Source organism: Petaurus breviceps, unplaced genomic scaffold (genome assembly GCF_028583685.1).
Source record: "Petaurus breviceps papuanus isolate PSGF00001 unplaced genomic scaffold, PetGlider_PUasm1.0 225, whole genome shotgun sequence".
NCBI classification, from domain to species: domain Eukaryota; kingdom Metazoa; phylum Chordata; class Mammalia; order Diprotodontia; family Petauridae; genus Petaurus; species Petaurus breviceps.
In genome coordinates, this window is record NW_027185889.1 from 23464653 (window position 1) to 23478487 (window position 13835).

General features: G+C 40.4%; 1 protein-coding gene across 5 annotated transcripts in view; it reads right to left on the bottom strand.

Annotated features, from left to right (window-relative positions):
- IGF1 (insulin like growth factor 1) overlaps nt 1–13835 on the bottom strand; it is a 121696-nt gene that overhangs the window by 25804 nt on the left and 82057 nt on the right. For 2 of the 5 annotated variants that reach the window (XM_069095260.1, XM_069095262.1), the window contains exons 3-4: nt 4768–4949; nt 2089–2140 (exon numbers count right to left, since the gene is read on the bottom strand). In XM_069095260.1, the coding sequence (XP_068951361.1) occupies nt 2089–2140; nt 4768–4949 (234 nt within the window). Of the gene's footprint in view, nt 1–1927; nt 2141–4767; nt 4950–13835 lie in introns of all 5 variants that reach the window. The other 3 variants (XM_069095259.1, XM_069095261.1, XM_069095263.1) reach the window with 3 other exon arrangements.

Here is a 13835-nt window from a genome sequence, read left to right on the forward strand (position 1 = left end):
CATTTTACAGGTAAAAAAACTGGACCCCAGAGATGGGCAGTAACTTGCAGGTCATATAGCTAGGAAGTAACAGAGTATGCTTTGAACCCAGGTCTTGATTCCAAATCCAGTGTTCTTTTCACTCAAGTTTCAGGTGATACCTAAGAGAATTGCCTTGTTGTTTACCCAATACCTTCATCATCGAGTCTGAGCTTTGAGTTGACTTTGGCACTAAATCAATAGCCAGGGAAGAGAATGGAGGGCAGAAGTCAGACATTTTAGGGAATCTTTGGACTGGGAATAAACTAGCCACATTCTATTTGAGGAAGATCACGAATGACTTTCTTTAATTGCAGGAACACTTCTAGGCAATAGCACCATCCTGTGGTATTAAAATGACCTGAAGAACTGAGGGTAAGGACTGTACTTTGTAATTGCCTGGGTTTCTTCAAAGGTATATGCATCCTAGGGGCAAGTGAAGAGGGAACTTGAGTTTCTTCTGATGATAAGGTCATCCCTTGACTCGCCTTCATCTGCTTTGAGAGTTATAGGACAAAAGTTTGTTTTAATGGTGGCTGCAGGGATTGATTGATTTTATCCAATTCTTTCATTCACTTCCTTTTCTTGGTTATGCCTGGGTATCTTTGCATCCCCATTAAAGGAATTCTGGATCTTCAGTGAACCACAAGGGCTTGGTAAAGGGGTTTCTGAAGCAGGAGGCCATAGAAGAAGTCTTGGCTTTTTCTTGAAGTAACTTGACCAAGGTCACCGAGATAGTGGCAGAATTAAGATTTGAACTCAGTCTTCTGACTCTAAATTCTCCTCTCACTCTGCTATACAACTTCCCTGTAATACTGTTGTAATACTGTATTTTGAAGGCTAGGGAGGGGGGTAGGGGCTAGCTCTGAGATTTCATTGGTATTAAGAACTCCCGGGTGAGGAAATTCCTTCTACCAATGCAAGTTATCACTTCCCCTGCAAGTTACAGTCTTAAGAGAGTTGACTAGAACACTGAGAAATTATGTGACTTGTCCAGGGTTACTCAGACAGCATGTGTCAAAGGCAGGATTTGAACTCACATCTTCCCGATTCCCAAGTCAACTTTCTATCTACTGTGCCATGCTGCCTCTCAGTTTCATTTTTGAACTTTTAAGTAAGCTTCACATTGCTTTGTCCATACTCTTCAGAGCAGATACCATTTAGAACTTTCTCTCTCTCTCTCTCATGGAGTGAAATCTTTTAGGATTAGAATCTCTTATTTGTGTATATGTGTGTGTGTGTGTGTGTGCACGCGTGTGCGATGTGTAATTCAGGGAAATGAGACTAGGAAGACCCCTAATTTAACCCCAGTTTAAAGTACAAAAGAGGCAGGCTACCTCATTGGTCATTGGAATGAGTCATGCCTCAGATAGGGGGTTGGGCTCTTGAACCTTTTCCAATCCTGAGATCCCGTAATTCCCTAAACTATTCCCATTACCCTCTGGAGGAGTTTGACCCTCAACAGGATTGGGAAATGAACCATGTGGGGAAAGGGACCTGTGAGTGTTCATAGATGGTTCTGTTCAAATGCTTGTTAATTTTTAACTCTGCCTTTGAGTGCACATATAATAATGGAAGCAAGCTTGCTAATGCAAAACTTTGGAAGTGTTCCTAAAAAGGACTTATAAAAACTCCTCCTTCTAGTTCCTTTCATTCTTAAGCCATTATTACAGCTGTGCTTCACCTGCCTAGTTTTTCTATTTCTAGTCTTTTTCCTTCTTGTGTCTGCCTTTGGACTTGCTCTGACATATTTTCCTTCTCTCCAAATACTTGGTTTTTTCCATGTCTTGTCCTACCCAAGGTTTCCTTTTTTCTCATTTCATTAAATGTGCCATCTATTGCCACAACACTTTTCTTCTTTTTTTCTACAATGTTTCCTGATTTTCTGTTTCTTTCTCATAGTCCTTGCCTCTGTCTGTTTATTCCTTCTCTCCATTTTCCTGTTTTTTCCTTTGCGTTCAGTCTTTCTATCTCCAGTCTCCCTCCTCTGCTTTTTCTTCTTTCCTCTGCTCTGCTGTCTCTCTTCTCTTCCCTTATTCTGCTCCCCTCCTGGGTGTTTCTCTGGCCCACCTTTCCTCCTCCTCTCAGCCTTCGTTCTCTTGTTGGTGGATGGGGGCTGATACTGCAAATATCACAAAAATAATTTCATTCAGAACAGATGGTTCCTGTGGTGTTCTCGATGACAGTGCTTCTGGGCCAGCCTATGGTCACTGAGCTTCATAGGTTGGGAGACTGAGTCTAGGGACTATGTTTTGTAATTGCCTGTGGTCCCAACACAGGTAAACAAAAACAAAAAAACCCATTTTCCCTATCTACCCCTTTATTCTCTAATTTAGCACCTGGATTTTGAAGCTCATGATTCTGAGACAACTGTGACCCCCGTTAGATTGTGTTCAGTTTGATTCTCCTGTTTATGTTGTAAAGCACTGGGTCAACTGAGATAAGGGAAATAGATCCCTTATCTTCCCCCATTTCTCAAAAATTCCCAATCATGTTCATGTAGTGAGCATCACTTGATCCCAGGTTCATTCAGGAACCAGTAGAAGGTACTCTCTCATTACATATTTGCAGTATGAGACCTTTCCTCTATGCAGCTAGACAGGACACTTGGTACACAAAAGGGGAGGGAAGGGGATTTGATTGAGAACCCACTTGGGTACCCCTGAATTCCTAACTTTCTCTTTGAGCTTTGAATGCTGGAAACTTTACATAGTCATGGTGGCCAAGGACAGTCACATGGGTCACAGTGCTCAGCTTAGGCTTCTGCAGACTGATGCCATTAGTTAAAACACATGTTGGCTTTTTTTTTTAACAAGAAATCTCAAGGAGATCCAAAAGAGATCCTTTTTCTTTTCCTGGCCTTTCCTTCTCTTCTTCTTTTCCTCATTCTCAGCTCTTTCCCTGACACCAATTATCTCTTTCTCTTACCCTTCTACACATCCCAGCCCAAAAGATAAGAAATGATTTAAATTATACCATATTGTTTTCATGCCAAAAACAAGTCTTATAAGACTTGCTCACAGCCCATATTCCAGAAAGAAAATCCTTCCATGGTTCTATCATGGTAGGCATTTCCTTTAAGCAAAGCAGAAATTTTGATTTGGAATCTTTCTATGAGAGGCAAGGTAGCAGAATGGGTAGAGAACTGACCTTGGAGTCAGAAAGACCTGGATTCAAGTCATGCTTCTCACATATATAGGCTGTGTGACCCTGGTCAAGTCATTTAGGCTCTAAGCCAGTGATTTCAAACTCTACCACTAAATCATACATAAAGATGCCTCTGGGCTGTATAGTGACTTTGAAAACCATGTATTAACATCATCTATATTCCACTGTATTTTTGTTTAACTTTATTAAATATTTCTCAGTCGCATTTTAGTCTTGTTCCTGCCACTCTGGAGTCCTGGGGGTAAGCTGGCTATATGTTTCACACCTCTGCTTTTGGAAACTCTGTCACTGTAACTTGCAGAGGAGGTGCTGACTTGTATTGGTAGAAAAACTTTCCTCACCTGGGAGTTCCCCATGTAAATGAAACCACAGGTCCAATCCCTACTTTTATGACTCATTTCAGTATAAACTAAGAGAATTCCTCTTCAGATTGGTTTGTCTGTCTAGATCAGAATGCTCATGACCTCTAATAATAGTCCTTTGATAGCCCTAGTTTGAAGTTAAAATCATGAAAAAAAAATGAATTATTGAAATAGGGACATGATTAAAAAAGCTATACCTAGTATATAGTAGGTTTATAATAATAGTCAATTTTAATAGAAGGGTAAGATACTTGTTAAACAATTATCTTTTCTTTTACTTTTTGGAGGCAATCAAGGTTAAGTAACTTGCCCAGGGTCACACAGCTAGTAAGTGTTTGAGTTTGAATTTGAACTCAGGTCCTCCTGACTCCAGGGCCAGTAGGGCTTCATTCATTGTACTTCCAGCTGCCTCTAAACCATTCTTTATAATTTGTATTGGTTAATTAATGATTATAATAATTTTTTAACAGGTACATGATTTAAAAAATTGTACTGAGTGCACAGTCAGTTAATAATTAATTAATAATACTTTTCCTGGGGGGGATAAAATACTAGTTTAATTCTTTTCCTTAATTAATAATGATTAGTTAATGATTGCAATGTTTTTAAAAAGATACATGATTTAAAAGTATCTGACACACAGTAATTAATGTTATTAATTAATAATAATTTTCTGTGGGATAAAATACTTGTTTAACCATTTTCCATATTTAATAATGCTTAATTAATCATTGTAATGCTTTAAAAAAAGATACATGATTCAAAAGTACCTGGGCACACAGTTAATAATTAGTATTATTAATTAATAATTATTTTCTTAGAAGACATAAGATACATCTTCTTTAATTATTTAATTATTCATTATAATGATTTAATTAACATTATTTATGAATATTTGTTATTTTCCTAGGTGAGATAAAATGCTCAGTTTACCATGCTCTAGAATTACTAATTAATGATTATGATGATTATAAAAGGTACTTGATTAAGAAGACATTAGGCAAGAAGGCACAGATAAAAAATTCTTTTTGATTAATTAGGGGGACAAGGAAGAGAATCAAGCCTAAAGCTAACAGGACTGATAATCAGCTGGGGAATTAAGGTCCTCTGATGAGGTGGGGGGGGGGGATATTTCTGAAATACTCTGCTAGGTATGACATGGTACCCTTGACTGAAGCGGGCCTGTAAAGGCTGCCATGTTCCTCTCATCCTAACCTACCTTTTGGGCTTTGGGCATATCGGTGTGGCGTTGGGCACGCACCGAGCGAGCTGACTTGGCTGGCTTAATTGGTGCACAGTACATCTCTAGCCGCCTCAGATCACAGCTCCGGAAGCAGCATTCATCCACGATCCCTGTGTGGTGTAAACGCCGACTGCTAGAGCCGTACCCAGTGGGTTTGCCTGGATAAGACAAAGAAGAGAACGGTGTAGCCTTAGAACAGAACACGTTTCTGCTTAAGGTAAACAAATTATAACAATGAACATTTCATCTTAAGGGTTGCAAAGTACCTTGCCTGCAGTATCTCATTTTACCCTAGTGCTGTTGTTAACCTCATTTTACAGATGGGGAAACTGAGGTTGAGGGGTGAAGTGACTTGCCAAGAGTCATATTGCTAGTAAGTGTCTGGGGTAGGAATGAAAGTCAGACCTTCTTTGAGACAAACTACTACATTCTCAGCCTTAATTCCTAATTTCTCTTGTTACATATTTAATTTAATTCAAAAGAGCAATTTATTCTACATTAAAATTAGGAAATAAGAATTTTGGTCCATCTGTTAATTCATTCAACAAACACTGACTGGATACAGCTTTATGCTGGGTCTCAAGGTGGAGCTGTCCAAAATCCATTATGCATCATTCTCATTAGGAAGTCATAATGAGATCCTTCAAAAAAAAGTGTTGACCTATGATTTTATGGGTGTAGAACTCCCAGTGTGGAAATTCTCTTCACTGATACAGATCGGCAACTTCTCAGTTTTAGAGATTTGCTGAGAAATTCAGTGACTTGCTTAAGTGTCAGAGGCAGGATTAAAAACAGGCCTTCCTTCAACACATTATACTTGAAAGAATACTAGCTTTCTAATTGAAGGACTTGCTTTCAAATTCCATCATGGGCACTTACTACTCTTATCAACTTGGGTAAGTTACTTAATTTCTCTAGGCTTTGGTTTTTTCTTTGTAAAATAAATGGGTTAGACTAAAAAGCTAAAAGCTGTCCATTCCAGATATATGATCCCCACTTATTATTCCCTGCTGCCTTGAGTTTGGTGATAGTTTCCCCCACCCTAGAGATGTTAAGACACTTGTTAAGCCCTCTTCCATATTTATGCTCAGTTTGTCCCTTTCTCTCAGTTCCCATCACCACCTGCCTCTTTGCCCGGATGGCTCCAACAACTCCAGAACCATAACATTTCCCACAGTTAAATGGTGGACAAGACAGGTTGGCTGTGTGGCTCAGGACAGCTGGGGAATTGTAACTCAGCATGTCTGTGTTTGTGGCATCCCTGGGAGAGTGATACTGCTTTCTGAGAGCAAATCTGGGAGGTGGCCCCTGCTCCAATGTCGGGGAGAGGCAGGGCAGCTGGCCCTCCTCTCTGTCTCCGTGGTTTTCTTTGCTGGTGTTAGACCCACTCTGTCTCGTTGCTTTAGCAGGCAGCTTTACCCTCAGCTGAGAATCAACTGGCCCCCTGAGCTCTGTAAACAATGTTTTTTGTTTTGTTTTGTTTTATAATCTTTTCCAGAGACCGTAAATTGAAGGAGAGGGGAAAACAAGCTCACGTGGTCCTCAGCAATTCACAGAGGACATTCATAGCCTTTTTTTTCTTTGCAAAGTTACTGGACATTTCAGGAGGCCAAAGGAGTCAGTCCGCCAAGAATAGATGCTAAACTCTGGTTTCCTTTCAGAAAAGATGAAAACGTGGAGCAGAATACAGGAAGTTTTTCTCTCCCACTGCCCTAGAATGCATAAAGGGCAATAGTTGCTGGGGAATTTAGGGCTAGGGAAATAAACACTCTTTATAAGATGTGACAAGGAGTTTGTTTGATCAAGAAAGATCTGGCAATACAGAGTGGGACCCAGAAGCTTTCTAGCTTTGGCCACTGCAGGGGAAGCATTTTCTTTAGGAACATACATTTAGTCCTAGAAGATCTTAATTAAAATCCATCTAGCCCACTCCCCTCATTTTTCATCTGGGGAAATTGAGGTCCAGAGAATGGCAGTGATTTGTCCAAGGTCACACAGTCACACATGTGGCAGAGCAGGGCACTGAAGGGGGAGTGACACAGAGTACACATGCCGCTGGCTTGGGGCTTTTTTTTTTTTTTTGGCATATGCACCTGAACTTTCTTCCAGTAGGGGAAGTTGCCATCTCTCATCTGTGGTCATTATCTGTTCCTAATGGCATTATCAACCTTTTATCACCGAGAACATGGAGACTCAGAAAAGTTGTGACCCCCACAATCACACAGCCTTAGTAAGCCTCAGTGATGGGACAACAGAAAGCTTGGTCCCTTGGGCAAATCCGTCAGTCATCTGTAGGTTGGGAGGGCATGTGTGTGATGAGTTGGAATCTCTTCTAATTTAATGAGTTTGGAGCCCCCACTGGTTTTGACTCTAGCTCTAATTCATACTGTTTGCATTAAAGCCTCCCTAGAAACCTCTTCTCAGTGGTTGGTAGGGAGTCATTTAAATGGAAGGTCTGCATTCCACATTTGGGTTTCCAGCCTCATCTCTTTTCACCCCTCCAGGGCTTACACAAGGAGACTTGTTGCTGTAGGCTAAAACAGGAAACCTAGTGCAAAGGCCAGGGAACAAAATGCTGAAGCTTCTGCCTTAAAAGAATATGGTTTCTCAAATGGCCCCTAAATCTAAGCCTCAGCAGTTAATGACAGATTTTCAGAAGAGCTGATCCTGCTTGTACCTGGTTTTAAAAGACCCCTTTCTAGCTTTCATGCTGCTAAAGTTGCTGTATCTCTATTATTAGGCATAACATTGACAAGAGTACCTTTGTAGGGCATTTTCTCTAGTGCTGTCCCTTAAAACTAGCCATTAGAGAATTTCTCATTTCTATACTTAGGCATACGGGCAAGTTAACACTTATTTATATAGCATTTTCTATGTTCCAGGCACTGTGCTAAGCAAACTCTTTACAATTATTATCTCATTTGATCCTCACAACAACCCTGGGAGGTAGGGGTTATTGTTATCTCCATTATACAGATGAGGAAACTGAGGCAAACTGAGGTTAAGTGACTTGCCCAGGGTCCTATAGCTTGTAAGTGTCGGAGGCTGGATTTGAACTCAGGTCTTCTTGACTACTGGCCCAGTGCTTTATCCACTACCCCACCTTGCTGCTTAGCCATGAGAGGTAATTTGTCATAGTGGATAAAGTGATGACCTTAAAGCCAAGAAGAACTGACCCCACCTCTGGCCCAAACTGACCCCTGTCTGGCAAGTTCCTTAACCTCAGTGACTGAGAGGGTGCCAGATTACATGAGGAGAGGCAGCTTCCTCCCATAGGAATTCTCTTTCAATGAAATCAGAGGCACAGTGTCTTAGCCAAATAACCTAGCTTCCTCAGACCACTGCCATCATTGTGGGTGTCAGGTTAGTTAGGGAAAGAAATATGCACCTGGTGATTAGAGCTGTCCAAAAGGGAAATGGGCTTCTTTGGGAGGTAGGGGGTTCCTCTGGAATGGATCTCTTGGAGCATAGGCTGCTTAGTGAAACTTGATATATGGAATTTCCATTCCCCACACTCTATGGTCCTGCTAGAATGACCTTCTTGCTGACCCTCACACGACACTTGATCTATCATCTCTGTTCCTTTGCACTGGCTGTCGCTGATGCCTGGAATGCACTCCTTCCTCATCTCTGCTTCTTCAGTTCTTTTGTTTCCTTCACAACTCAGCCCTAGCACTTCCTTCTATACAGAACACTTCTCAGCATGCCTATTCCCCTAGATGCTAGTGCTTTCCCATCTCAGGCTACTCTCCATCTACTCTGAACATGTCTTGTGTATATACTCATTTATGTTTATGTTGTCTCCCTCATTAGATTGCAAACTTCTTGAAGGCAGGACTGTTTCCATTTTTTCTTTGTATCCCCAGTGCTTAGCACATAGTAACTGCTTACTAAACACCTCTTCATTGAAAAAAAAAAAGCCTTTCCTGATTCCCCAATTGCTGATGCTTTCTTCCTTCATAGACCTCTGCAAATTACCTGGCATTTATACACTTATACATGTTGTCCCAAAAGTCTTTATGCAATTTTAAGCTATTAAAGTTTAAAAGCTTTCTGAGGCTATTTAAACCCTAAATGGTTGTCCCACAACAACCCCTATGTGTACATTTTATAGCCCCCCAGAAGAATGTAAAGTATTTGAGGGAAGTCATTTTTTCATTTTTGTCTTGGTCTATGCTCAGTGTCTAGCATAGTACTTGAGATCTAGGAGGCACTAAATAAAAGCTGGCTGCTTGATCAATAGATGATAGAAAGGATTTGTTTTCATTTAGAGAGTGGACTAGTTGGTCACTGAGATTCATTCCAACTCTAAATATCCCCGAATGATGGTGAAGATGAAGAGAGCTGAATTTAGAATGACAGGATCTAGATTTCGGTTCCATCTATGCAATGTGCTATCTGTGAGATCTTGGTTTGCCTCCCTAGACCTCATTTTTCTTATTTGCAAAATGAAGGGGTTGGTATAGATGGCCTCTGAGGTCTCTTCCACCTCTAGTTCTGAGATTGAGATCCTTCTTAGGAGAGCCATGTTAGTCAGTATGGACTGATTTAATATATACACATCCATGGCATAAGAGAACAGCAGGTATACCTTCCCTTGGATCTACTTCCCATAATCACTATTGTTAGGGACCACAGTAAGGCCAATAGGGCTGAGAGGAGAAGGCATGGCTCATCCATTTGCCACCACTGAAGAACTCTTACTTGGGTAGAGAAATCGTATGGGACAATTCTGTGGAATCCCTGCCCACAGGCAGCAGGATGGGGCTTTTACTTGTCAGCAGTTAGGAGCTTAAGGGAAGATGATCACAGTCATGTGTATTGACTTATTCTTTCATTCCTTCATCCAATCAATCATTCAAAAAGTGTTAATGAAGTACTACTATTTTTTATGTGCCAAACTCTGTGCTAAGTACTGAGACTACCAAGAAAGAACAAAAATTGACCTTGTCCTCAAAGAGCTTACAGTCTAATGAGGGAAGGAGACATTGTGTACACATATAGGTGTATATAAGAGATGGACTTTCCTCTGGAGTGTGTGCTTTCTGACTCTATGCTGACTCTTCCTAGCTTTGACCTCCTGGTAGGAGCTCCATATTCCTGGGTCCAATTTAGCTCCTTGAATTTAGTTGCCCCATGAATTCTGACTAGACCTGGCACAATAATCTCAGATCTTAATCTGGACCATGTCTTCTTTCCTGGAGTGAATTCTTTCCCTGGTGCTATGTTGATTGTCTCTTACTTTACAATACTTCTGGTTTCTTCCCCCTTCCTAGGGGGTAGTGGTTTAGCAAATATCAAAATGTGGGTTTTGAAAATAATGTGCTACATCTGTGCAGAAAATGAGATGTTTTCAAATGATTCTCCTCTCTTTGCCTCTCTCCTCTTTTCCTCTTCTTTTCATTCTCATCCTCCTTTGTCTCCCCCTATCCACTTCAGATAAAACATTTTTATTTCTCTGTATTGATAATTTTTCCCAGAAAGCTAACCATACCAATGTTATCTAAAAAGCTAAAACTTGAATGTTACTGAATTTCAATTTCATTGCTCCTTTGATGATCTGTCTAAAAGATGAAATTAATTACATTGTTGGGTTCTTAGCTTACAGTATTGGTGTTAACAGCATTTTAGTTTTGGTCTATAGATTTACTGGTAAAAGGGGAGCATGATATAATGGATAGAGTGCTGACCTTGTCATCAGGAAGACCTGGATTCAAATTCCCAATCTGCTCCTTATTTGTGTAACTTTGGGCAAGTCACTTAAGCTCTGTAGCCTTCCATTTTCCCATCATAAAATGAGGAAGTTAGATCAGATGACCCATGAGGTTTCTTCCAGCTCTAAATCAACAGTTCTGGGAAGCATGAGACACATGACGAGAAGAGTTCCTAGGTCAGGATTTCCCCATACTGACCAAACCAAAGCTCCTTCCTAGACTTTGTGTATGCATACACAGAATGGCAAATAGTTGGTTCAAGCTCATCAGAACTTGCTTTCCTGCCTTATTCTAAAATCAAAGGAAGCCAAGAAGACTGTATGTCCCACCAAGCTCAGACATATGTCTCCCCCTCCTCAATCATGTTATAAAATGTCTCTCACCAGTGAGCTAGCACCAACAGCATTGTTTAGCAGGTGATGATTGCATCTACAAATGGATGTTCCCCCTTCCCATTTTATTCACTGTCACATTTAATCTAGCATGGTCTTGACTTTTGGGCCATACGATACCCCCCCCCCTTCCGCCATTTTCTTCATCTATCAAGGTAATTTGAATAAATTATTTTAAAACTTATGAAATTTCTCTGCCCCCTTCTTACTCCCTCTTCTCTATTATTGCACTATCAATAAACATTTTTAGGACAAAAGAAAAAAAACCCCACTAGCTTTTAGTTAAGAATCACCACAAAAACAAGCTTGGGTTGCTCTTGATCATTGGCCTGGTGTTTAAGTATATGTACTCCTATGGTACAGCCCTGACACAGTGGTACCTGCATGCTTATTTTCAGACTTTTATGGATGCTATTTAGTCTTACATTATCACCATTTCTGAATGTATTTCTTCCACTCCACCATAGTCAAAAACAGTCATTCAAAACCAACCAACACAAGTGATCGATCACATCTGATGGTATATGCCGCGTTCCACCCCTAGAGTCTCTCACCTCCTTTCCAACAGAAGGAAGGTATGGTTCATCATGTGTTCTTTTAGGGCACAGTAAGTAACTGGCTGCCTTTTGGAGTTGTTTTCATTGACATTATTGGTAAACTACATACAGTCTAGGTGACCCTGAGATGTATTTGTCAAGGAAACAGAACAACATTGCAGAAACAAAATGGGAAAGGTGTTTATGAATCATTCAGGCAGTTGCAGAAGTCTACCTTCCTTTACTGCTTTTGGATTATCTAATAGAACACTAGACAGATAAGTTAATGGATAGAAACAACAAAAATATTTGGGGAGAAGTATTATAGAATGGTAGGAATTTATGTATGCTTGGTCTTAGAGTAGCTAAATTACTCCTGATCCTTTGCTTTCTCATTGGTAAAAAAAGAAATTTAGGTAGAGGATCCCCAAATTCCTTTTAACAAAATTCAATTCAGTAAACATTTGAGTACCTACTATGTGCAAAGCACAATACAGGGTAATGGGGATATATCCATGATGGATTTATTAAGCTTCTACTGGGTGAAATGCAGGGTAGCTAGGTGGTACAATGGCTACAGCATTGCATTTGGAATCAAGAAGACCTGAGTTCAAATCCAGCCTTAGAAACTTCTTAGCTGTGTGATCTTGGGCAAGTTACTTACTTAACCTTTGTTTGCCACCGGAGAAGGAAATGGCAGAGCACTCCCATATCTTTGCCAAGAAAAGCCCATGGACAGAGGTCCACGGGTTCATCAAGAGCCAGATATGACTGAAATGATGGAATAACAACAACATTGTGTAAGGCACAATGTTGGGTGTTCAAGAGGAAACTGATAAAAGGTTTAATTGGGATAATGCAGAACTATGGCCCTGGGGACCCTTTTAGGATAATGATACCAAGACATTTCAATTTCTAATAAAGTAAGTTTTGATAGAGATAACTCACATAAAGAAACTCTCTTTGGAGGACCCGCAATATTTTTTAGTCATGTAACAGGATCCTAAGATAAACACTTTGAGAATTGCAACTCTAGGAAACACCAGATGATCACACTCCTGTGACCATGCCAGATTAGCACCTTTCCAGCCACTTAGAGTCACAAAAGTAGCCTATGGTACTGAAGGGTTATTTGACTTAGCCAGAGTCACACAGCCTACATGCATCAAGGCATACCTTGTACCTAGGCCTTCATGGATCCCAGACCAATTCTCTAACCACTGCGCAATGCTGCCTCTCTGTTAGTTGGTAGAGATACAAAGACAAAAAAATATGAAATAATATCTGACTTTAAAAAGCTTACATTCTCCTGGGGGAAAAACAGCATCACACAGATAAGTAAATAAAACATTTAGAGAAAACAATACAAATTCATTTCCAGGGAGAGAGATCACTGGCCACTGGGGTGAATCTACAGAGGCCTGGTGTTCATGCTACTACAGTTGTGGTTTAAGGGAAACTTGGGAATCTTCAAGGTGGAGGTGGAGGTGGAGATAAGGAAGGGACCACTTTCCAGACCTAGTAGAGAGTTTGCACAAAGTCTCAAGAGGTGGGAGATTTTATATGAGAGACACATTATAGAAAACTCAAAATGTCAGCCTGTAGTTTATCCTCTGGGCATTTAGAGAGTTCCTTGTGTGACCCTGTGAGTAAGTACTAAGACACTCTGTTGGAACTAAGAACCAAAGAAACAAACATTGCTTCACAATACAAGCACATCATCCTTTACTAGTTTGGTCTTAAATATTGATTATCTTTGCTTGTTGGGGACAGTGCATTAGATAGAGAATGACTATGGCTGCCCTCTTCAGTCATGGTTACATTATTCCAGAAGTCCCATTCTCTTGCCATGTTGGGATGAGACACAATGCTGTGTGGGTGTATAGATTTGAAATTGAGGCATCTCAGTTCAAAGCCTAGCTCTGGCCCTTATTGCCTATGTGGGTTGAGCAAAATACTTAACTTTTCTGGGCCTCAGTTTGCTTGTCTTTAAAATGAGTGGAGATAAACTCTGATCTCTGAGATCTAATTCTCTGATTCTTCTATCCTATTATACTTTTCTGAACCTTAGTTTCCTCATATAAAATATGAGGAGGTTGGACTGGATGACTTCAACGGTCCATTCCAGTTTAAATCCAGGATACTATGAACAAAGTCCTTATAATTACTCACACTTTAGAATAAAGTTTGTGAAGACAAGCACATTAACTATCCATAGAATCCCTCTTACTGGGGTTTATTGGAGTCCTTGGGATTCTTTCTTTCCCTCCCTCCCTTTTTCTTTTCCTCTTTTCCTCTCTTCCTTTTTCTTCTTTCATTTCTTCCTCCCTCCCTCCCTTCCTCTCTTCCTCTCTCCCTTCCTTCCTTCCTTCCTTCCTTCCTTCCTTCCTTCCTTCCTTCCT